The sequence below is a fragment of the Dunckerocampus dactyliophorus genome, chromosome 16, assembly GCF_027744805.1.
Source record: "Dunckerocampus dactyliophorus isolate RoL2022-P2 chromosome 16, RoL_Ddac_1.1, whole genome shotgun sequence".
In the NCBI taxonomy this organism is placed as follows: Eukaryota; Metazoa; Chordata; class Actinopteri; order Syngnathiformes; family Syngnathidae; genus Dunckerocampus; species Dunckerocampus dactyliophorus.
The window spans coordinates 188,728-214,367 of record NC_072834.1 but is presented as its reverse complement, the minus strand read 5'-3'; the positions used below and the strand labels follow the sequence as shown (position 1 = coordinate 214,367).

The following is a 25,640-nucleotide window of genomic DNA, read 5'->3' as shown; positions in this document are numbered from 1 at the left end:
AACTACAGCCAGGTTTGGGACCAGACAAATGAAATAGAAAACACACCTATTCTATTCTATTCTATTCTGTTGTGTTGTGTTGTGTTGTGTTGTGTTGTATATTAACATAATATAACAATATTATCTACCCATGATATGTATCATATGCACAGAAGAGCGCCCCCATTCATACTCCCATGTAGTCATGTGTGGTGATGAGCACCTACAGCCACAAAGGTTAATCCAGCACTTTGTTCCAAGAAGCTTATTTCACTTAAATAAGACTTCAGTGCTTATGGCAGACCACACTGCTGTGTAACATAGGGACGTTTCCATACAACATAGCAGTGGCGTACCTGCGTGGAAGTCCTTCACGTTGCTGCTGCCGTATGACGACAAACACCTCATAGCTGCGTTGGCGCGTCCATGGTGAACGCACGTACAACGTGGAGCTGATGGCAGAGACATGGCGCTGCCCGTCTCATTGAATCATTCCAGAGACGGCAGTTGGCTTTAATAACTCTTGCTGAGTGACTTTACCCTCAGGCAGCTCTTCCTCGTCTAATCTGTCCTTCCGCTAATCCCATTACTGCCCCCCCAGCCTTTATCATAGATGCTTTTACCAAAGACAGCAATTGATGGACTGGCGTTGGAGACGTGCTCTTTCTTGTACGGCCAGACCGCATCTGAAGGGATTGAACAACAGCGTCCATAGTGGAGCCATCGCTCCTCTGAGGTGGGCTGGCCACTCGAGTCCAGGTGCCCGCCTCCTCCACCTCCTCAGTCCTGGTGTTGGTCGTTGTGCATGGAACGTGGGTCACAGTTTTATGTGATATGTGAAGAAGCTTTGACGCTTTTCCTTGATTCTCCTCTGTCCCTTCCTAGACCGGAGTGCACTTGCATCAGGGGGGCGTGGGGGCCCACACAGTGAACAATGAAAGGATGCATGTGGATGTGCTGCTTGTTCTACTAAAATGACATTACATTTCCTCATAATAGTCCTTTTATTCTTGTGGAATTATGACTTTTTTCTCTTCATATTTTCATTTTATTCGCATAAAATTCCAGCAGTGTTGTCCATTTCTGCTGTTTTTTTCCCAAACAATTTTAAGCCTTGTTCTTGTAAATGTTCTTTTAGTAATTCTTTATTCCCAGAATATTTTGGCTTTATTCTCGTAATATTATAACATTTTCAGCAACCGAATTTTCCAAAAAAAACTTTATTCATTGTTTTAAAAATAATTAATTCATTTCACCTTTATGCTATAAAAATGACTTCACATGATATTTATTCTAAGTGATGAATTACAGTATTTTTCTTCATAGGTATGAAGGTAGGATAGTATTTAGGAAGGTAGGATAGCACTTAGGAAGGTAGGATAGCACTTAGGAAGGTAGGATAGCATTTAGGAAGGTAGGATAGCATTTAGGAAGGTAGGATAGTATTTAGGAAGGTAGGATAGTATTTAGGAAGGTAGGATAGCACTTAGGAAGGTAGGATAGCATTTAGGAAGGTAGGATAGCACTTAGGAAGGTAGGATAGCATTTAGGAAGGTAGGATAGCATTTAGGAAGGTAGGATAGTATTTAGGAAGGTAGGATAGTATTTAGGAAGGTAGGATAGTATTTAGGAAGGTAGGATAGCACTTAGGAAGGTAGGATAGCACTTAGGAAGGTAGGATAGCATTTAGGAAGGTAGGATAGCACTTAGGAAGGTAGGATAGCATTTAGGAAGGTAGGATAGCATTTAGGAAGGTAGGATAGTATTTAGGAAGGTAGGATAGCGTTTAGGAAGGTAGGATAGCATTTAGGAAGGTTGGATAGCACTTAGAAAGGTAGGATAGCACTTAGGAAGGTAGGATAGCACTTAGGAAGGTAGGATAGCACTTAGGAAGGTAGGATAGTATTTAGGAAGGTAGGATAGTATTTAGGAAGGTAGGATAGTATTTAGGAAGGTAGGATAGCGTTTAGGAAGGTAGGATAGCATTTAGGAAGGTTGGATAGCACTTAGAAAGGTAGGATAGCACTTAGGAAGGTAGGATAGCACTTAGGAAGGTAGGATAGCACTTAGGAAGGTAGGATAGTATTTAGGAAGGTAGGATAGCATTTAGGAAGGTAGGATAGTATTTAGGAAGGTAGGATAGCATTTAGGAAGGTAGGATAGCATTTAGGAAGGTAGGATAGTATTTAGGAAGGTAGGGTAGCATTTAGGAAGGTAGGATAGCATTTAGGAAGGTAGGATAGCATTTAGGAAGGTAGGATAGTATTTAGGAAGGTAGGATAGTATTTAGGAAGGTAGGATAGCATTTAGGAAGGTAGGATAGTATTTAGGACGGTAGGATAGCATTTAGGAAGGTAGGATAGTATTTAGGACGGTAGGATAGCATTTAGGAAGGTAGGATAGTATTTAGGAAGGTAGGATAGCGTTTAGGATTTAGGAAGGTAGGATAGCATTTAGGAAGGTAGGATAGTATTTAGGAAGGTAGGATAGCGTTTAGGAAGGTAGGATAGCATTTAGGAAGGTAGGATAGTATTTAGGAAGGTAGGATAGCGTTTAGGAAGGTAGGATAGCACTTAGAAAGGTAGGATAGCATTTAGGAAGGTAGGATAGCACTTAGGAAGGTAGGGTAGTATTTAGGAAGGTAGGATAGCATTTAGGAAGGTAGGATAGTATTTAGGAAGGTAGGATAGTATTTAGGAAGGTAGGATAGCATTTAGGAAGGTAGGATAGTATTTAGGACGGTAGGATAGCATTTAGGAAGGTAGGATAGTATTTAGGAAGGTAGGATAGTATTTAGGAAGGTAGGATAGCGTTTAGGATTTAGGAAGGTAGGATAGCATTTAGGAAGGTAGGATAGCACTTAGGAAGGTAGGATAGTATTTAGGAAGGTAGGATAGCGCATAGGAAGGTAGGATAGCATTTAGGAAGGTAGGATAGCACTTAGGAAGGTAGGATAGCACTTAGGAAGGTAGGGTAGTACTTAGGAATTAGCATGTGATCATCTTAAGCTGGGTGCTTGGGTCCAAGCGCTTGGAGACGTCATGAAGTAGAAGAAGTGAAGTAATAAGCGATGATGTTCCTCAATGGAGCTGCGGAGGAACACGTTTGTGCACCAAAATGAGATTTTCAATGAATTGATGGGAGCGTGTTGGCAACAACAACCGACACATCTGGGGTGTCCACAGTGCAGCCCGGGGGCCAATTTGGGTCCACAGCTTGAACAGCATGAAGTCAATGATGTGCTTATGAGTGAGATATCCCAGCTGGTAGTGCATGAACAAACGTGCACCCTTGGTGTGTACTGCTACCCTGCAGGGAACGTGCTTTCCATTGCCATTTGTTTGTCTTTCAGATCTGCAATCTGACTTTGGCTTTTCAGGCTGCTGAGAGTGTTGGCATCAAAGCTTCCCTGGTGAGTAGAGATGTGTGCCCCCGCTTGGGGACCACATATTGTTGCATTTGGCAAATGACACTGAATGGAACGAGCCTTTAAGGACGCCCTTCATGGTGCCGGATGCTTGGCGAGCCTTGTGACAGTCTTGAGTCTTCACATGCTGCCTCAGGTCTGTTCTTGTGCTGCTAATCAGTTCTTTCTGCACGTTTGCTATCAACCTCATGCGTGGGAGCCGTTGGTCATCATCAACATCCAAAGTGAGGATTCTTGTTAGTCAGCGTGCCTCCAACTGGATTCCCTCTTTCATCGTCATACGTGAGCTAAGCTGCCCTATCAGGTCAGTGTGAGTGACGGGGGGCAAGTCACCCCACTGAGATCTGCCCACCAGACAAAAGCATTTTCATCAGGGCAAGACAACAGAACTGTGTGATCGATGCGGTAACTTAGGAGGTTTTTGTACCTTTTTTACCGTGGAATGATGCCGTCTTGTCTTGAGGCACACCCACGTATTCAAATACATAAATCAGTCAAACAGCTCAAAGGACCCCCACGAGGCCTGCTTAGCGTGAAAAGAACATTACATCCCAACCAAAGTTCACATCTCTCGTGTCCCGCGTGCTTGTGGCTAAAACATTGGTCCTGTTTTGTCCAATTTCACTAACTTAACGATGCAGTGTTTTTCTCATAGGAAACATCAGAAATAAGAATACCGTAATCCCTCCTTTTTCGCAGCCCTTTAGACATGACGTAACACCCCTACAGTCACCAATATAGTAGACATAATAAGAGAAAATAAGACATAGAAAACCTGTTTGCCACCTTCTGAATAGGCTTTTTAACATGGTTAGAGCCCTCTAGACATGAAATAACACCCCTATAGTCACCTTTACACTCAATATAGGATAGTATTACCCAGTATAGTAGACATAATAAGAGAAAATATGAATGCCAGAATTTCTGGCAGCACCGCTGGGGGCATCACACACACTTATGGAGTGTAGATGTTTGTGAGGTCTTGTGCTGTTTGTCACATGACTCCCGCCGTGGAGTCGGGACCTCCTGGCCGCCGGACCCATCTGGGCCTTGAGAGTGAAATGTGTCACTGCAGAAAGGAGCGCTGATGCGCTTCGGTCATGATAGCAGAATGTGACATGGTAGCCTGGATGTGTCGCATTGCAATGCGACCATTTTTCACTTTCTATCCAGCAAGAAGAAGGCATACTGGGGGGCCACCAGTCATGAACTGCTTTGCCTGAAGTAGTGAACAGGCCAATCCAGAGCATCCCAACACACTCAATTTCTCTTCTTGTATTTTATCTTTATTCTGATCATTCTAAGTCTGTACTGGCGAGAGTCCAAATGTGTTTCCAGCCACATAGTGAAAAATGAAAGGATGCAGCTTTGCCGCTTGGATGTTTTGTCATTTGAGAAACCAAAAACGCATGTGAGCTTTGTGGTGTTATGCTGGTGAAAAACTTCACTCTTTGCTCTTTTATTGCCCCATTCTTGCTTTTCTTCTTAAATACTCTTGGTAAATATTCTTTTTCTCATATTATGATTTTATTCCCATAATATTCTAACTAAAAATGACAACTTTATTTAGTTTGGTTTGTTTCTCATAAAATGAGGACTTCTTTTCCTTTCCTACTGACTCCCTGCGGGTCAAATGACGTCATCGTTCCTCACGATGTTACCAGTTCATTCTCATTTCAACTTCTTCTTGTCAACTTTCTCTCTTACTTTATTACTTTGTACTTCATTACTATTACTTACTTCTGACTTTATTCCCACAATATTTTGACTTTAACCTCTTCTGCAACAGAATTTTCCAAAAATTCCAACTTTATTCTTTGTTTTGTGTGTTTCTCATAATATTACGACTTATGAAATTTTTTTTCAACTTTATGAACTAAAATGCCATTTTTTAATGTATTATATTTTGTTATTATTGTAAAATGACAGCCTCTTTTCATTGGATTACAACTTTTGTCTGTAAATATTTGGACTTTATTCTTGTAAAATACTGCTGATAGTTCCATTTTAACTTTTTTTTTGGTTTTCTTGCTAATATTTTTTAGAATGTGCCAGTAAAAAACAGCTGCGAGCTGCACTTTTAGATTGCAGCATTTTTGTTGTAATATTTAGACTTTTTTTGCAACCTCATTTTCCAACTTCATTCCTTGTTTTGTTTGTTTTGAATAAAATTACCACTTTTTTAAGTGTTTTTTTATGCTACTAAAATGTTATTTTACTGCTAATTTTTTTTTTTTTTTAATAGTCAAATAATATTTTTTCGGATGTGCCGCGGGCCAATAAAAAAAGCCGCTGCGGGCTGCAGTTGGGACACCCGTGGTGTATACGAACATGCTGCTGTCATGCTGTCCTGTGCATGTGTTTGTTCCAAGCAGAACATTGAGGAGCTGATGAAGACAGACAGGCCCGACTGGCAGAGCGTCATGCAGTACGTCTGTCGCATCTACACGTACTTTGAGACGTGACCAATGTTTGCTTTGTGGAGATCATCCACCTGCAACCTCCACTGGGGTGTCGTTGAGCAGCAAGGGTGTGTGCAGCGTCTACAATGTAATCCACTTTTACAAGTTGCTCATTCAACTTTTTCTGTGGCAAAAGGGATCCAAGCTGAATGATCCATGCATGAACTCACAGTGGGACGCCATTCCTCCTCCACGCTGGTCCACGCCGGCCCGCTCTCATTGCTTCCTACTGCAGTTTCCCTGACTTTGTGGATCGTTTCCAGTCTTACTTGGAGTTTTTGTGTTTATTTCTGTTGCCGTCTGTCATGAGGAGCAATAATGAAATGACACGTCTCTTTGACTTTTTGGATTATTTTGAGTCTTTCTATTGAGTTCTATGATGAAGGGAGGAGCGATTGCACTGCAGTCAGTCAATAACTCGGCCTTTGGGGGTGTCCCCATACAACTTTTTCATTTCCGACACAATATATTGTGATATTGCAGCCTTGAGTATCGGTCGATATTGATCCGATATCAGCACAAATTATGCAACCTTGTATGAATAATTTTGCTAGGAAAGGTTTGGCTAAGTGATATTACTCAAACAAACGATATCAGCACAAAGCATACAACCTAGTATGACTTGTTTTGCTAGGAAAGGTTTGGCCAAGTGATGTCAGTCAAGCAGAGAAGCGGAACATTCTAACAGGAATGTTGCTTGTATGGACTTTTTGCTGTTTCTCACTCTTTGCAGATGTTTTTCGGGCAGCATCGGTTGGTGGTTTGAGGGAACCAGAGGTTTGTTTTTTTCGCCCCTAAAAAGCGCTCATATATAATCTGATGCCACCGTGTCTTCCGACCGTGCCAAATGGGCGTGACGCGGGTCCAAGCACGTGCGAGTACGCCCTTGAAGTAGCGTCCACGTGTGAAGAAAATGTGCGCAGCAGATCCTGCCGGACCATGAAGACTGCGACTGCCTTACAAGTATGTGTACGACATGTACACACAAAAGTACTTGCCCCTCCCTCTGCAGCCTCCACTACTTGGGGAAGACTTTGAACCTGCTAGTTTGTCCCACCAAGCATTTGATGGGCGCCAGTGAAAATTCTTCTACGCCAAACGCATCCAAATGTGCCTTAACGGCCTTTGCTGTGTGCGCGAGGGCACAGCCGCGCCATCCTTCAACTCTTTGTGCAAAGCTGGAAGCCAGCGTTCCTCCAGTCGTATGAAATGGCTTCATGCTGCATTCAAACTGCTTCCATACTTGCACTATTTGGATTTGAGGCGAGAAAAGCCACTGATTTATTGGCGTGCATCCTGGGGAGGCTGTGGACGTACGTTTGTGCACTTTTCCATTTAATGACGAGCTGTTGGATTAATAAATGAATGTTATGTCTTCTTCTTTATGCTTCATGCACGGCCTTTCCCAAAATAACACATCACCTTGTATGCAGTATGCAGTATGCAAGTATTCAGTATGTAGTGTGCAGAATATGGTATGTAGTATGCAGAATGCAGTATGCAGAATTCCATATGTAGTATGCGGTATTCAGTATGTAGTGTGAAGTATTTGGTATGTAGTATGCAGTATTCCGTATAGAGTATTCAGTATGTAGTATGAAGTATTCAGTATGCAGTATTCAGTAAGTAGTATGAAGTATTCATTATGTAGTATGCCGTATGAAGTATTCAGTATGTAGTATGAAGTATTCAGTATGTAGTATGCAGTATTCAGTATGTAGTATGGAGTATATTTTATTTATTGCTGCTCCATACCATCACCGAGGGCCACATACTGAAAAGCCAAAGAATGCGGGGGCATTTTTGGTATTTGTCGTGTTGTAGGCGGGCTCCAAGCAATCCAATGTTAGAAATATAGTATATAGAATACACATAAATAGTAGTAAGCACAGTATGTCTAATAGATAAACATGTAGTGAATCTATAGGGTATAAGTTTCATGTTTGAACTACTGAAATAAAATCACTTTCTACGACGGAGTATTAGGGCCACGTTTAAAAAAAAACTGAGATTGAGAATAAAGTTGTAAATTCATGAGAAAAATGTTATAATATTCCAAGAATAAAGAGGTAGTATTAGGGAATAAAGGGGTAGTATTAGAGGTAATATTAGACTAAAGAGGTATTGCCCCGCCCCCTCCACATGGCAAAGGCCAAAGGTCACATAAGTCCCCGTTACACAGCTGTCTGAGGCATTGCCTGTAACATAAACTACCAGTTTTTCTCCTAAATTTACCACTTATTCTCCAAATCTCAGATTATTTTTTTCAATCGTAACTTTCAAATGTATTTATTTTTATTAATAAATAAATAAATAGAACATTGAATTTAAAATAAAAAAAGATGTTCAAAAGTATTGAGTTTCACCGAAAGACCAAAAGTGATGTAAAGGCGGGACATGCTGTACGTATACTGGAGTGTTTTCACGTGCATCCAAAGGGAGTCCCACAGAGCGTAATCATTTGTCTTTGTCAACCTGTTTTATGTTTAATGATCGTTTTCGTCATTTCCTATTTGTGTATGTCTGTGCGTAGTGCGCGTGTTAGGCTAGAATATGATGTGGTTTGATGTGTGCGTAATTACGCACGGTGACGCCGGCTTGGGATTCCTCTTGTATCGTGACGCCTCGAGTGTGTGTGTGTGTGTGTGTGTGCGTGTGTGTTTGTGGGCGTGGTTTCTATGAAAATGTCAGCGTTTCCCCTCCTTTGCTCTTGCGTTCCTCCTCTACTTGAAAAGTGCTGTCAGGGGCGGGAAAGTTGCGCAGAAACTCTTCAGTGTGGCCACACACACCGACGATGCACAGCTTTGCAAAGGTAAGGAAGTAAGGCACCAAGTGCGTGCGTGCAAGCAACCGTGCAACGCATTCACGAGATGTTTTTCTTTATTTCTTTCCTCCAGATGGCTCATTTAGAAGCTCTCACTTGTGGAGTATTGTTGGACCTCAGCCAAAAGACTTCCCCCCTCTTTCGGCACTTATAGGAGCTTCAAGCGTGTTTGGTGCCGCCACACTCCCGCTGAGATGAAGACGATCTTCTACATCGTCATTGAAGTGGTCATTGCTCTTCTCTCCATATCCGGTAACGTGCTGGTGTGCTGGGCCGTGGCCATCAACACTACCCTGAAGAACGCCACCAACTATTTCCTGGTGTCTTTGGCGGTGGCTGACATCCTGGTGGGTTGTCTCGCCATCCCCTTCGCCATCACCATCAGCATCGGGATCCGACTGGACTTCTATGGCTGCCTCTTCCTGGCCTGCTTCGTCCTGGTCCTGACCCAGAGCTCCATCTTCAGCCTTCTCGCCATCGCTATCGACAGATACCTGGCGGTCAAAATCCCCCTGAGGTGAGTTTTCATGCGCTTAGAGATCGTTTAACAGTCCGACCGTCCGGCACGTCATTGTCTTCTTAATTGAATCAAAGTTGACCTTTGCTCCATCCTCCTCCTCCTCCTAATTGACAGTTGGGTCAATGGGTGTCGTGCAGACAAATGAATATAACATTTTTAACTTATATCGTAACGTTGCGAGAATAGATGTAGCGTTTAGCTAGTAACTCAAAATTCCCACCCGAACTTAAACGTACCACTGCAGTTTAAACAAGCCGCTTTTCTCGGTGTAATATTTTTTCAGTGTAGCCCTAACATTCATTTATAAACGTAAACATATCAATATCATTTAATAATACGTATATAATGTAAGAATAATGATAATAATCACGTATATAAAGTTAAAACTTTAAATACAAATAAATAAACCAGAAAAAACAGTACAACGGTGTTTGTAACTCAACTTGTTTTTCTTTAGTTCCAACTGCGCAGTCTGGATGCTTGATGAATATACTTTCAGGGACACCCTGTAACCGATGCGTTAGTTTGTGATGTGTGAGGTTCCGTGAAGGTGACAACTAAAGATGGGTGTGCCCCCCCATATTGTGATTCACACCAGAATAATAATCCTACATGTTTTGGATCAGTCTGATATTTCGTAGAACCTGTTGGAAACTTGACCTGTATTGTTTTTCCAAGTGCTCTCGCCATTTCGTGAGGAGTTAAATGCTATCTCGCAATCTTAAAGAATCCTTTCACAAACTCCTGAATCCAGACGGTAATCCGGATCACCTCCAAAATGTAACCAGTTCTTCCAACAATTCCTGACAATTTCATCCAAATCCATTCAGAACTTTTCAAGTTATTTTGAACCAAAACAGAGCAACACAAGCGCCGCGCTGTGCTTGGCGGAGGTAATAACAACCTCAACTTATCCTCCAGTGACATGACTTGTACTACGCTCCTCCCACATCCAGTATATCAGGTTTAGCAGATGTCATCTTTTTTAGATTAGAACACTTCTCACTGTTTGGTGACCCTAAAGAGTTGTTGACTTTTGTGGTAGAAATCTGCATGCATTGACTCATCAAACATATTTACTGTAAAAGATGCTTGACTTCTCTACCGCTGATATTTCCAGGAAGGGAAGAAAGCCCACACTGATGGTCACACTGGTGGGAGTGTGTCTCTGTTCTTCCTCCTCCCTTTTGCCAGTGAACTGTTGCACGCTGCGGGGCGCATTCAGCTGGGATGTGCTGTCATTCCCATTAGCTTCAAACATTGGCAAGAAAGGACATTTTCATTGTCGCCAGGGAGGAAAGTCATCTAGCAGCAGCTAAGAGTCCATGGATACAAATCACACACACAAGCCGGTCCAGGAGGGTCTCTGACATTTCATATTTTATTTGTAATAAATAAGTAATTATGTTCATCATCAGCAGAAAACACTTCAATACATTTGAGCATAGCAAAAAGAAGCTACAGGTGGTCCTCCAAGGATCTCCTTGTAACCCCTCCGTGACCCCTCCAGCATCCACGCACATGCAATCATCTTTATCTTTCATGATGGTTGAGACAGTTGAGCGGTCAGGACCAAAAGAGCAGCCAATATTGGTGGGCGTGTTTCCTCTCTCTGAGCTGTTTATGATGTTCATTTTCACTTCCATGGTGATGGCTTTCTTTTTCTTGGGCGCACTGCCGCTGGGGAGACATTAGGAAGTGCAAAAAGTTAACTAATAAGCGATGTTATTATCCCCCAGCGCGGCTGAGGGAGAATGTACTCTTCTGCCACTACGCACTGGAACTAGTTCTCCTGTGAGTCTTGCGTGTACGGACCAAAATCAGGTTTTTAGGTTTCTGGGAGCGCGTTCGAAACCGTGAAACGTCATAAACTGACGACCACCTGCACACAAATACTTAAAAACAACAAATGTTAGCTTTTTATGAGCACCAATTTTGCTGTTAATTTCCTGGTGTTGTTCCTGGTCATCTATTGAAAACAATGTTTGTGTCTTGGATGTAGTTTGACCCCCAAGTCGTCCCTCGCCACTTCGCACTTTCAGTTTCATATTAGTTTGAATATTAGTCAAAACATGCGTATTTAAGCAATTTCTATGTATTTTTGTTGTGATGATATGTAGTGTTCCACACTGGTCACTAGTTGTCGGTAATGCTATTGTAATGTTGGGTGAGACTTGATCTCCAGAACAACAGGCTTTTATTGCAGCTTTGAATGATCTCTCCCTAAAAATACTCCCTAACACGAGCGACTGTTGTGGCTGTAACACACACCAAGCTAAAACTCAACTCCGAACCCCCGACATCACTTCCTGTCCCCTAGGGAAGCTATTATAGCAACACACACGAGCACAAGTCTTGATCATGTCTTACATGGTGTCATGTGTCATGCGCTCTTATTTTGGCAAGGTATACTTCCTGTTGGGTGGAAGAGGCAGCCACTTCACCCCTGGTGGCAGCGCAGCTGTCCCCAATCACCATTAGTGGCTGTTAAAAGGCCAGCGTCGTCAGATGTACAGCGCTGGTTCATTGTGGTTACTGTTGTCATTGTTACCTGTGTTTCTTGTTTCCCAGTTCGTGCTGTTACCTGAGGGATTTACTCACCTGAACTTTCTGTACCCGTTATCACAGAGCCTTTTTCTCTGTCGCCTTTTGTTTACTCCTTTTACACACTATTAAAGAATCTTTATTTTTTGCTCTCCATCACCTCGTCTCTGCATACCGGGGGTCACGCACTCGACAGCTCTACTCGTGCCTGACAGTTTGTGACACATGGATTATTAACTCATATTCTCTCTCCTATATTGGGTAACAGGAGTGTAAAGGTGACTGTAGGGGTGTTATTTCATGTCTAGAGGGCTCTAATCATGTTAAAAAGCGTATTTAGAAGGTTGTAAACAGGTTTTCTATGCTCTAACTGTGAAAGTATCCCATTTATAAGTAAGGAATCCTCCTTTGCGGAAATTCACTTATCACGGTCGGGTGTGATAAATGAGGGATCACAGTAGACAGGTAAAGGCACAATAAAGCATAGAAATGTACTCGAAAATACTTGATATAAAATAAGTACAGTATGTACATACTGTATATGATGTGCTTAAAAATATTAGAGCAATGTGTACATTACAGCAGATGAAAAGGCTCCTTGTTCGAGGACGGCAGGTTGTGCGGGGGCATTGGGGGTTGGACGTGGTTGGACGCATTCGGTGTTTGGGGAGGTCGTGGTGTTGTCTTGGTCCTGGGGTTCCGCCTGTGAGCCAGATGTCCCCAGGTCTTTGTGAATTGTTTACATTGAATACAGGAAGTGAACAAATTCATTTGTGATTGCTGTGATACGGAAATGTCCTTTGCAGACACGGTGAACTGTAAGAGATGCCAGATGCACACCGATGCAACCTTGGTGCGTGTTTGGAGTAAAGCAGACTCAAGTAAAACATGCAAGTAGTACATGCATCAAGAGACACTCATACATTCATTACCATTTATAATGTACTGTATATACTGTACATATATATACACTTCTAAACACAAAGAAAGGATACTATTTAAAACAACAGACTGTCAGTCAAGTGAGTAAAATTAGCTGACTAGCAAACTGTTGTCTCATCTTGTTCAGTTTTTGAACATTTTCTTGCGCCTTTGGAGCATATTTTCTGTTACAAGGCAGTTAACTTTTTACACCGAGGGCCACAGACCGAAAACTTGAGGATGTGGGGGGCCACTTTGGTATTTGTGTTGGGGGTTTTATATATTCAGTAAAAAAGTGATACAAAACATAAGAGTATTATTAAAGCCAAAGCGTTGTATTATTATTTAACATTCCTTCGTAAGCCTTTGGCTCTATTTCCTCCATTTTTTATGTTTTGTTTGTTTTAAAAAAAAATGTTATTTCTACAATGGGGGACTCAGCCTGAGACCATAATAAATTCATTCATTCATCGCACAATAAATGAAAATGAACCAGATCATCAATGTATCGCCATGTACGTACTGTATATTGCATGCGGGTCCCAACAGGCAGGAAGAGGGTTCACTCTATGTGTTTGTTCCATAGAACAACGGCATGAATGGAGTGAACCCTTTTGTCAGTCATACAGTCGCTTTGTCTCGGTGGGTGGAGGCGGGGCCGCTAGCATACACACATTGTGCAGAAGAGTGTAACATAGTAGAAATGAAGAGTAGATTGCAAAAGAATGTCATTTTTAAAAAGATCTTTTCATTGTACTTTCCTGACAAATGTTTAAATCTCATCTCAATCAATAAATGACTTCAATTATTCATTTATTTCAACCAACAATCTCTTTCATTCAGAAATCCATTTCATGTCTTCTATTCTGAATGACAGATTTTTGACACACGAGTTGAATATGCACAATGTACTGGTATCGGATCAGTATTGTCGATACCAGCCTGAATATTAGTCCGTATGGGCTTGGAAATGAAGTCAGTGGTATCACACATGACTCGTTTGTAAGTGTTAAGCTTTGCCGATGCAATGACTGCTTATTAAAGTACCACTTTGTTGAATCATTTGAATTTGACAGAAAAATAAAGTGGATGTGTTGCATGCAACTTGTCAGTGTGCACTCTTCCTCCTCTTCTTCCTCTTCTACTACGACTGCTACTGCTACCAGCTAAAGGAGCGGCGCCAATAAATGTACATAAGAATTCATTACTAATAAAAGTTCCTCCCAGTTTTTATAGCGCATTTAGAGTCCCCTGATACAACATCATGTAATGCTGTGGAATACTTCACCTTCATACGTGGTGTAGGGGGGCTCTACGACACTTCCCATCCACACCACACACGTTCATAACATCAGTGGGGATGGACTGACATCATGCCACTGTGATGCTGGGTCGCAATCATACACTATATATACACGTGTGTGTGTGTGTGTGCAGCTATTTGGGGCCTGGATCCGCTCTTAGATAAAAGTGTTTTCACAGATGGTTTTAGTGGAAGTGAAAGACCACAGCCAGATGTTTTAAACCCCCTGGGATGGCGACACTCACACACACACACACACTGGAGCCCCACCCCCCGTCCCCAAACTCTTCAGTTAGTGAAGATGTTGGCCAAGCTCTTACGACGGCCATTTTTGTCTCCAGTGGGGGGCAAGTGTGGGCAGTGCCCCACCATGTCCAGCCGATACGGCAAAACCATCTTGTTACTTTTTCTGGCAGAGCAGAAACAGAAGTGTAAACAAACAAAACATTGACGTAATCTCGTAAGCGTGTCGTCCTTTTGACCCACCGTCCCTGTCCTTTCTCTGCTTGTGGGGCAACAGTCACAGTTGCACTCTTTGTCAAGTCCATTTATTTGCAAACTTTCCATGCTCTTCTTATCTGATGAATCTGAAACTTGCTTCGATGACCTGAGTAACAGGTTCGGCCAAATCCACATCAAGTCAAACACGCACATACCGTATCAGAAAAGAGTCAAAGCTGGTGTGTGTCAATCCAAAATATTCACACAGAAGCTGAAATCAGAGCAGATTTCCATTTTTAAACAAAAAAATATTCATGGCATACCAAAATAGTATTAATATCCATGAATTGTTGCAGCTCTACAGTCGTTTAAATCATTCAACAAATCTAAAATGACCGACTGTTTTTCAAAGTGTTTACACTTCGAAAAGAAATGTCACTTACAAAGGCAGCTGAATATTTCAACTGAAAGAAAAAAAGATCCAATGTAAGTCATAATTATCAGATAAAAAGACACAATTATGAGATAAAGTCTAAATTCTGAAATAAAAAGTCAGAATTATGAGAAAAACCGCGCATGTGCCGAGTGCCATGTGACGAAGCTTCCAGTGAAGACAGCACATATGATCTTTATATCTCATAATTTCAACGTTTTCTCTCATATTTCTGACTTTCCTGTCATAATTGACTTTTAAAATTATGAGATAAAATGGAATAATGAGATAAAAACTCAATGAGATAAGAAGTTGAAATTATGAGATAAAAAGTCAATTATGATAGAAAAACTCAATTATGAGATAAAAAGTCATAAAAAATCATAATTATGAGCTAAAAACTCGATATGACATAAAAAGTCGAAATTATGAGATAAGTCATAATTATGAAATAAAAACTCAAAGTTATGAAATGAAAAGTCATAATTATGAGCTAAAAACTTCATATGAGATAAAAAGTCAAAAATATAAGATTAAAAAGTCATAATTATGAGATAAAAACTTACTATGAGATAAAAAGTAGTAATTATGAGGTAAGTCATAATTATTAGATAAAAAGTCAAAGTTCAAACTGTGCATGTGCCACCTTCACTGGAGCCTTGGTCACACGGCACTCGGCACATGCTCCGTTTGTACCTCATAATTCCGGCTTTTTATCTCATCATTGTGATTTACCGCTGGGATAGAAAGGGGCTTGCATAGCCAACCACCACTGATGCTCATTACTGATATCTGCACAACAGGCATCACAAGCACATTTCAGCTGGGAGAAGCAGCGTCATTCAAGCAAGCACAAGCAGACTGCGGTCCGGCGGATGCGTGTCGTGTTGGAGGGTGTTTGAGGATGTCTGAGGTCATCCTTTAGATGTGGAAAAAGACAGAAGCTGCAGTGTGGCAATGCTGTCACATTTCTACATGACAAAGTCAAGCGTGATTTGCAGACACTTCCTTGAAGCACGTTATGATTCATTTGATGATGCATGTGGAAAAGTCCCATCTGTAGGCACCTAATACCCCCCCAGTATTTTGTTTTGCTTTGGGATAAATGTGATAGAAAAAGTGAGAGGATGTCTTGTGACTGTAAATGAGTCACATCGTAAGTGTAGTCGGATTAGCATTAGCTTTAGTATTAGCAGACGATGTACACAGAGATTATTTCACATTTACTTTCCCTCCCCACTGTATTCCACATCATCACTGAAGCATTAAATGCTCATATGTACACTGGAACCTGTTTATGTCGACGCCCCTAAGACAGGCTGACACATGTGGACATTAGCGGATGTCGACCTAACGGGATTGGAAACTTGCCAATGCTAGCATATTTACTTGTGACTGAGCAGAGACACAAGGACAAGCTAACACCGCTGCTGTGGTCATTTCCTTGTATTTCTTGGCCACAATGACAAAACAATGTCAAAATAAGATGAAATTGGTGCATTTTGTTAGTTGTTGTGGCAGAATCCATGTTAATACTGCCATGCTTTTATTTTGAAGCTTACTTTGCACTGAGCAGGTAGTCATGTGGATGTTTTCATGCTGTGTAACAAGACCGTAGATATGTCGCTGCTGAGCAATCATAAAGTTAACAATACAACAACACGTGTTGACATATACAGGGGGTGTCCAAAGCACAGCCCGGGGGCCATTTGTGGCCCGCAGCTTGTTTTTTGTTGGCCAAAGGCACATTGTAGAAATACAATTAAACAAAAAAAACCCCAGCGTAAATAGAGCATAATGCTGAAAGCTGAAATACTGCTACCTACTGTTTGTTTGTTTTTTTTGTCCTTTTTACAAATGAAAAAATGATGCGGTCTCTGCATCCGACCGCTGTGGTGAAGACGGAGCTGAGCCAAAAGGCAGAGCTCTGAATTTAGTTCAATTCTACGTTCCTACCGATGGATGGATGGATGGATGAAGGGATGAAAATATCAATTCTTTGCATCCCCTGATCTTACCTACGTCGGGGCAGAAAGATGACTTTGCTCTTCACACAGGACTGTAGGCTCTCATTTGTGACCAATATTGATGATTTGTTTTAAATGTTGTATTCATGGTGAGTTTACCTGGGTTCGCACGCTCAAGAAGCCGCCCGCCACGTGCATGTGATGTGACGCACGTATCAATTGATAAATTATACGCATTTTGAAATATTCTATGTTAAAGTTTCCCTTTGAGCTACAAGATATAAAGTCAACCAAATTAAAATCATATATTGATAATAATTCAATTAATAAATAACCTTTTTTTCCCTTTTGTCATGACCGAAAGGAGCCATGGCGAGGAGGCTAAAGAGCCATATGCAGGTTGCCTACCCCGGCTTATGATGATAAAAGTGTGCTAGCATACCCATGGGGTGTAAACTCATGTCATGCACATTGTGTCCATGTGTGTTTGCATGAAGACTAAGTGAGCCTGTCCGTGTTGCTGAAGCAGCAGAAATAAAAACCGAGTGTGTGTGAGGCCTGAGAAGCATCGCGACCTCGGGGTGGAGATGTGTTTTATCTTTAGTAGAAAAAGGACAACAAAGATAGATGCCAGCGTGCTGTCGTCATGCCACAGCTAATCCAGTCACCAACCCCACTGGCCGGCCACTCCCTGACTCTAAAGACAGCCAGGGTGGGCAGGCAGGGCTGGGGTGGGCGCATAGAAGCTTTACCAAGCGAGCAAAGCTGGAGAAGAACAGGTGTGTGGCTCAAAATGAGCGTGGAAGCTTGTGAAGCTGGTGTGGTGTATAATTTATGGGCTCTGAGGTGGTGGCTGGGGGGCGGGGGTGTTGATGGCCACAGGGCCACAGGAGCTCACACGCCACACAGGTCCCAGAGGGCCCCACTGGGCTCATTTAGAAAAAGAATAACGATGATGTGGGGCTAAAATGGGTAGTGATTGACAGCTTGTCTAAAATGTATGTATGTATGTATGTATGTACTTTATTTATCCCACAGCGGGGAAATTAACTTGTTACAGCAGCAAACAAGCAAGATACGCAAGTAAAGAGTACAGTGTAAGGAATGCATAGTGACTACAACATGGTTCAGGTGGTGCAGGTGTTGTAGAGCCTGACAGCGGTCGGTATGAAGGACCTGCGGAACCTCTCCTTCTTACACCGTGGGTGTAACAGTCTGCTGCTGAAGGAGCTGCTAAGGGAACCCACAGTGTCATGTAGCGGGTGAGAGGTGTTGTCCATGATGGATGTCAGCTTAGCCAACATCCTTCTCTCCCCCACTTCCTCCACGGAGTCCAGAGGACCGTCCAGGACAGAGCTCGCTCTCCTGATCAGTCTATTGATCCTGCTCCTGTCCCTGTCCGTGCTGCCCCCTCTCCAGCAGCCCACAGCATAGAAGATGGCTGAGGCCACCACAGAGTCATAAAAGGTCCGTAAAAGAGTCCTGCACACACCAAAGGACCTCAGTCTCCTCAGCAGGTGGAGGCGACTCTGGCCCTTCTTGTAGAGGGCGTGGGTGTTGACAGACCAGTCCAGTTTGTTGTTAAGGTGAAAACCCAGGAACTTGTAGCTGTCCACCAACTCTATGTCCGCTCCCTGGATGTTTACCGGTGTAAAGTGAGATGTTTTCCTCTGGAAGTTAATGATCATCTCCTTTGTCTTGCTAATGTTGAGTTGCAGCTGGTTAAGCTCACTCCAGCTGACAAAGTCCCTGATGACCGTCCTGTATTCCAGATCATTCCCCTCTGAAACACAACCAATGATGGCTGTGTCATCGTAGAACTTCTGGATGTGACACTGTGTGGAGTTGTGTGTGAAGTCCGAGGTGTAGAGGGTGAAGAGGAAAGGGGAGAGCACCGTACCCTGAGGGGCACCTGTGCTGCAGAGTACCATGTCAGACACACAGTGACGTCAGACACACAGTGACGGAGCCTCACATACTGTGGTCTATTGGTGAGGTAGTCTATCACCCATGCAGTCAGGTGTTGGTCTACTCCCACACTCTCCATCTTCACTCTGAGTAGTGACGGCTGGATGGTGTTGAAGGCACTAGAGAAGTCAAAAAACATGACCCTCACAGCGCTCCCGCTGTCCTCCAGGTGTAGCAGTGATCTGTGCAGCAGGTAGATCACTGCGTCGTCTACTCCGATCCGAGGCCGGTAAGCAAACTGCAGGGGGTCCAGCTGAGTGCCCACCAGGGGTCGCAGGTGCTGCAGGATAATCCTCTCCATGGTCTTCATCAGGTGAGAGGTCAAGGCAACAGGCCTGAAGTGGTTAGGCTCCTTGGGACGCGGTGTCTTTGGGATCAGGACCACACAGGAGGTCTTCCACAGGGCCGGGACTTTCTCCAGGCTCAGGCTGAGATTGAACAAGTGCCTGAGAACTCCACAGAGCTGGTCAGCACAGTCCTTGAGGATTCTAGGGCTGATGCCGTCCGGTCCCGGGGCCTTCCTTGCCTTGATCTTCCTCAGCTGACTTCTCACCTGATCATCAGTTATGGAGAGGGGAGTAGAGGATGGCTGGGATGGGGATGTGGGAGTGAAGAGTGGTGAGTTGGTAGGGGAGGGAGGGAGGGCAGACTCAAATCTGTTAAAAAACAGATTGAGTTCATCTGCCCAGATCTTGTCCCCACTGGCTTGGTCTCTCCCCACTCCTTTACCATGGCCTGTGATGGTCTGCAGGCCTCTCCAGACTTAAAAGCAAAACTTCCTGTAGGAACATTTACTTCGATCACTCCTTTCCTTTGTCTGATGCTTTGATACCACGCTGTGCTAATGTGTAAGCCAACATTCAGTTGGTTCTCAATGGACGCAGACCTCCACCAAGGCCCGGCTGGAGTGCCATATGTGTGCACCTGCAGGCTACGTTCTGGTTCATGGTGATGATGAACAAATGAGGGGTGCCAGTGCGATTCTGGGGGACTCCACTGATGCCAAAGCGACTCAAATGAAAATTAAAGCATTGAAGGGGCCCTCACACCCCCACTCGTATCCTCTGTTTGAAGGAAATGAGTTCATTTGTACACAGACAGGCACGCAGGCGTACATAATTACCTCGTTTTGTGGTCACGTACGCATTCCCATAAATGAATAAAAACTTCAACTCGGTTTGTAAACCCGAGACTCACTGGAGAACAAGTCAGAGCGCAGCGTAAGAATAACAATACACTCGTCTCAATTGTTGACTGTTGCGGCCATCTTTGAGGATAAAGATTGTTTTGTAACGTTTTGTAATTCCCAGAGGAATGCAAATGTGCCCCCAGTGACTGTCATTAGCATAAGGATGACAATGGAGCCGCCTGATGAGACCATCACAAGCTTGCCAATTCATCCACATTATTGATCATCTGTCATTCATCTCACCTTTAACTCCAATCTTTGGGAAGCAACAAGTGATAAGCATTCACGTCACAGGTTTGAGAGTGTTGGAAGGAAGTGTCGGTCATTAGTGCAGGACTCAGATTAGAAATATTGCGGCTACGTGTGTGTCAACATGTGCCTGGCTCATTAGCATGCGCTCGCCACCTGACAGTACCCCCGCCTCAAGTGTTGTTCAGAGGACACTGCCGACCAGGACACAGCTTTTGTCCTCAGAATCCCCGCTGGGCTCAACAAATCTGCTTGATTGGCTTCTTTAGTTTCCACATGCGAAGAAGCCTTTTAACTTGGCAGCATGCAGGCTGGGGGGAAGACTGAGAGAGTTTGTCCATAAAAATGAAAACTAGGCAGAAAGCAAATGAAGTGTTTGTCATTGCCAGCTTGAATAAGAGGCGCACGTTTCCACAGAGCGTGCGGAACCCGGCAAGTCATCTCGGATTTAGTCGTTCAGATGATTGTTTGCTTAACTAAGTGCAGTCCCAACACACTGAAGTGCACAAAGTGCTCCTGGTGGCATATTACAGTATACTGAGGAAATGAAACATCCGCTATGGTTGTTTGTAGTAGCGCTTATTGTCACCATGGCCATGCTTGCCAAGTACTTTTCACTACAACTGGCCTGTTAGTTTGTGTATTGATTTGTAAAAAGAGAGGAATGAAAACATTTTTATTTAGTTTTAGGAGTGCACAATATGAGGAATTACGACGTCATACCGATAAATCCAATAACATTAAAACCAGCGGCAATAACCAAATCCAAAACATCAAATGGGGCCAGAATACCCGTGCTGTGGTGTGTTACTGGGCTAAGGTGAGCAAATCAAGCGCTGCCTTTCTGTGACGTGCTGCACCGTTTGTGACCTAGGCTTAAATACGCAGCCACAAAGCTAGCCACACTGGACGACCAGCCCTTTAGCATCATTGAAGATAGCGGCTAGTAAATCACTTAGAGCCGCCTCGATTGTTCAGATGTATTTTTGCCAGCATACACTGATAGATGGAAATAAGGATGTAAACTTCACTACTGGTTTATGGATGTGTGGTGTTAGCTCTGTTAGCTTGCTAGGTCTGATGGCGCAGTAGCTGGATAAGGACTTCACACTATACACTTTTGTTTGTTGAAAAAGAACAAATGTCCATTTCTAGAAACAGAACTAGAAGTTTTATAGCAGTGATGTCATATTTGGTCTAATCCACCTTTGAGTGTCTTACTTTAAGGTGTGAACAAATAATAGTTCAACCGGGACGCTCCCATCAGGGTTTTAAATTGCTGATTCCGATACCAATCATCCATGAGTGAAATCAGCAGATACCGATCACATGGATTAGCTGTACATTTTTTAATTGATTTATGATGAGTGGTATCGGTCAAGGGTGCCGTTAGACAATACCAAGGGCCCCTGGCAAATAGGTCATTCTCAAAAAAGAAACGTTTGGGCAAATACATGGGAAATAAACTGTTTAATAATCATTTTTTTGTTCAAGATAATACAAATAAATTAATTCATTAATAATAAATAATGAAACAAAAATCTGTCCTGTTTAACTTGGAACAGAAGGTTGCAGAAGGTTGAAGGTCCAGGTTGCAGGGGTCTCTACCATTCATCACTATTGATGCTGTTTTATTTATGACTGGCAACATTTCAATTGTACACGACTTTATTTACCAAGCGCATTTCCACTATGCTTTGTGACCATCCATTTTATGCTATTTTGTGCCTATTTGTCATTATATAAAAGGCATAACGTCTGAATTCAACAGTTATAAAAACAACCTTTAAAAAAAACTACTAAGAGTTGAAGCAATTATTCTTTGAGCCTTTGGTGAGCTACTGAAAATGAGCTGGTAGGATCACCATCATAAGACAAATAGTGTTTGGATCATTAGACAGCTCAAAGTGAAAAAGTTACTACGGACCCCACAATCGTGATATGCACTTGTGGCTTCCCCGTGGGACAAAAACCAGCTCTGGACTAAGCGCATTGCTTGTTTGTCTTAAAAACAAAATGTTGCTGTGGTAAAAAGTCACATCTGGAGTCCCAAGACCAGCAGCTAAGCGGATAACTAACTAGCTAGCTTGCTGCCGCCGATGCTAAGTACAGCCAGTGACAAACAGGCAACACGTGCAAACGAAATGCAACAATAGTCGAAAGGCAGCAGGTTTGGTAAGGGAGTAATCAAACACTCTGGCATCGATTGGCATAGCCTGTGGCAAGCTCAGTACGAGACGCGTCATTTTGTTGGCAACCCTACGTGCGGCAGACATGTAGGATTTGCTGCCGCCTGCCTATCGGTTTTTGTGATCAGCTTTGAAAAGCGTTTATCGGCATACGGCAATCACGTGTTTTTTTTATGGAAGTTGGCCGATATTGATCGGTGGCCGATGGATCGGAGCATCCCTACAGTTAAATCTACATTTTTACAAAGTAACAGCTACAAATAAGTTATCGGTTATTGCATCGGAATCCGTCTTGAGAAGCAGAAAGTTTGGAACAAATAAATATTGTGCATCCCCATTCATTTTCTTTGATGATTTATGAGTTGGCGTCTGTGGAAAGTGCTGGCTGTCGTTATTGTGTTGATCATCTTGTGTCGTGCTTGGTGTCGCACGCAGGTACAAAGAGCTGATGACAGGGAAGACGGCCAGAGAGATCATTGCTATTTTGTGGATCCTGTCCTTCGTCATTGGGCTCGTCCCTTTCTTCGGTTGGAACTTCAAGTACTCGAGCTGTGGGAATGGCAGCTCCACAGCGGACAACAATACAGACAGCGCCCTTCAGGCGGGGTCGAGGGGCGGAGACTTACTACAGAGCTGCAAGCTCCAGTGTTACTTTGAGAGCGTGGTGGACATGGAGTACATGGTCTACTTTAACTTCTTTGTGTGCGTGCTGCTGCCGCTCCTCATCATGTTGGGCATCTACATGAAGATCTTCACGGTGGCCAGGATGCAGCTGAGGCAGATCGAGCTCAAGTGCGTGGCCAACGGGGACAGCCACCACCACGGCCTGCTGCAGCGGGAGATCCGCGCCGCCAAGTCGCTGTCCATCATCGTGGGGCTCTTCGCCATCTGTTGGCTGCCCGTCCACATCCTCAACTGCCTGACGCTCTTCTACAGGGAGCTGCACAAGCCCGAGCTGGTCATGTACGTGGCCATCATTCTGTCCCACGCCAACTCGGCCGTCAACCCCATCATCTACGCCTACCGCATCCAGGACTTCAGGAACACCTTCCGCAAGATCTTGGCCCAGCACATCCTGTGTCGCAAAGAGGAGCAGTACCTCAGCTCCAACGGCAGCAGGCGCAACAGAGACCAGATCCGCATGACCGCAGACCCCCTGCTGTAGAGTCAGCAGTATTTCCACTTCATGTTTACAGCAGCAGGGGATGATGTCACTTTTATATTGCCAAGGACTTCTCTTCTTGTTGTCCGTCTTATTTAACGCTAACTGGAACAGGACCCAAACTTTGCTATATTCTAAAATGCTATTTATTGATCTTTCGCAATCATCCCCGTTACGACTGCAACACTATAGCGCCAGCGTGCGTGCGTAATTATCCTTATTATTTATTACAACATTGGACCTTTGTGAATGTGAACATCAAACGTCTTGGTGAGTCTGAACCTGTACTACTTGCGGCAGTACAAGTACACCACACAAGTACTTGTGTGGTTAGTTTGGATCATCCCCCCACCCCCAGGGTTTCCTTTTGTGTACTACAGTGGAACCCGTTTTAAGTCGCAGAACTGGACTTTGCTTGCACATTTACTTGGTTTTCCTCCATTTGTACGTATTTTCACTTGGATTATTCCGTTTTTATATGATGTTATTTTATACGCTTATCTCAGCATGTCTTGACTTCAATGACATTCAAGTTTTGTACATCTTCTGGTGGCTAACAATGCCAAAAAAGGGTGCATTCTGTTAGCTGCTGTGGTAGAATCCAGGATAATACTGCCATGCTTTTATATTGAAGCTTACTTTGCACTGAACAGGAAGTCACTGTGAACATTGCAATGCTGTGTAGCTAACATTAGTCTAAATGGACCCATTTTTCATAGAAATGACGCCTTTGGCTCTCAAATTTTATGTCTACAAAAGCCCCCGACCATTTTTGTCAATGTAAGCGGGCACATAGCGGACCAGGACTTGAGTCGGTCGACATAGACGGGTTGTCGACTTCAACGGGTTCCACTGTACTGAAGTTGATAGTGAGGCCTTGAAAGCAGAGAATGGGTGTTGTATCTTGATGTGCTTCCTTTGACCACGTGTAAGGAAAAGGTATTTGTGTCTCCTGTACGGACTTCAGTTTGACCATGCAGTTCTGCAGCCAGGGGGCTTTTGTAACCCACACGTGACGACACGAGCGATGTAGTTTGGGAAGACAAGTGCTCGCTATACAGACGTGTGATTCATCTCACATTTGATCCCGCTGCTACTAAATTGCAGTTGATGTGCAAAATGGGATTGGGAAAGGGTCAATTGTCCCATAAATGAGTTGAGCTGTTATTGGCTCTTTTTTTAAGCAATAGATCCTACATTTACACCAGTAGTGTCAAAACAAAAAAATGAGCAAAGACCAAAGTTCATAATAATACACTTTTTCAGCTATATCATTTTTATTATTATTGGAAATGTACAGCACCCACGACCCTAATTAGGGTAAGCCAAAGTCGACATCATGGTGCAGCTGCAAGGCTGTTTTCTATCGAGTGTGTTCTTAAGGCAGGGTGTGGCCAGCAGCCACGTTCACTCGTGTTACAACTATTTGAAGATGGGGCAACGTCGGTTACATCATAGGAGCCACACTGGTGTTTAAACTAAAAGGGTGAAGCAAAGTACAGGAAACACATTTCACACTTGTGGTTTGATGTCCTTTCCTGTACCTCATTGGTGGCGGTTAAATTCTTGAATTGTGACGTCCCCCCTCCCGTTCCTCCTACCTGACTGATATGAAGGGCTAAAAAAAACAAGAGTGCGCTAACATTCCAGTGGAGACATGTATACTGTAAATGCACTGTAATCTTGTGTCGTCTTAGTTGACTGACTGTAAATAAAGTAGAAGTACTGTAGGTGTTACCAACCATTTATTTATTTACAGCTATTCCGCATCTGTCACGCTCATGTCATCCAGTCTTCACAAACAGGTGCAATGTGTGTGTTTGCGAATAAAAGCCATGTTGATAAAGGACAGACTTGATTCCTAAAGTTATATACTGTAATGATGCTCATTTCAGATAACGTGGGCACGAGCGTGCCGCCTTTTACCGTTTCCTTACAAGGAAGCTAAAAATAAAGCAGTGCAGCCTCAGTGAACAGATCCTTCCATAGACGCAGATTAACACATCTTTTAAAGCCAAAGTAAAGCAACATCTGCTGTCTTCAAGAGAGGAATAAAGAAAAG

The 25,640-nt window shown here is 43.2% G+C and overlaps 3 protein-coding genes across 5 annotated transcripts in view; 2 read left to right on the top strand and 1 right to left on the bottom strand.

Moving 5' to 3' along the window:
* The window catches only part of specc1 (sperm antigen with calponin homology and coiled-coil domains 1), a 63,855-nt gene extending 57,972 nt beyond the window's left edge, over positions 1-5,883 (top strand). The window contains exons 15-16 of one of the 2 annotated variants that reach the window (XM_054754061.1): positions 3,332-3,391; positions 5,782-5,883. In XM_054754061.1, coding sequence (XP_054610036.1) covers positions 3,332-3,391; positions 5,782-5,871 — 150 coding nt within the window. In that variant the 3' untranslated portion in view covers positions 5,872-5,883. Of the gene's footprint in view, positions 1-3,331; positions 3,392-5,778 lie in introns of both variants that reach the window. The other variant, XM_054754060.1, reaches the window with a different exon arrangement.
* A 2,956-nt stretch (positions 5,884-8,839) lies between these two features.
* On the top strand, positions 8,840-25,445 carry adora2b (adenosine A2b receptor). The gene is made up of 2 exons (XM_054754062.1): positions 8,840-9,209; positions 22,852-25,445. The coding sequence occupies exons 1-2, from the start codon at positions 8,887-8,889 to the stop codon at positions 23,579-23,581; spliced, it is 1,053 nt and encodes a 350-aa protein (XP_054610037.1). The 5' UTR covers positions 8,840-8,886; the 3' UTR covers positions 23,582-25,445.
* zswim7 (zinc finger, SWIM-type containing 7) overlaps positions 10,324-25,640 on the bottom strand; it is a 28,140-nt gene continuing 12,823 nt past the window's right edge. Inside the window, exon 6 of one of the 2 annotated variants that reach the window (XM_054754065.1) lies at positions 10,324-25,056. The gene's annotated coding sequence lies outside the window, so the exon portion shown is untranslated. The remainder of the gene's footprint in view (positions 25,057-25,640) is intronic. The other variant, XM_054754064.1, reaches the window with a different exon arrangement.

Coding starts and splice junctions, on each gene's coding strand:
- adora2b (XM_054754062.1), top strand. CDS start 8,887: ATGAAGACGATCTTCTACATCGTCATTGAAGTGGTCATTGCTCTTCTC. Junction 9,210..22,851: donor GCGGTCAAAATCCCCCTGAG/GTGAGTTTTCAT, acceptor TGTCGCACGCAG/GTACAAAGAGCTGATGACAG.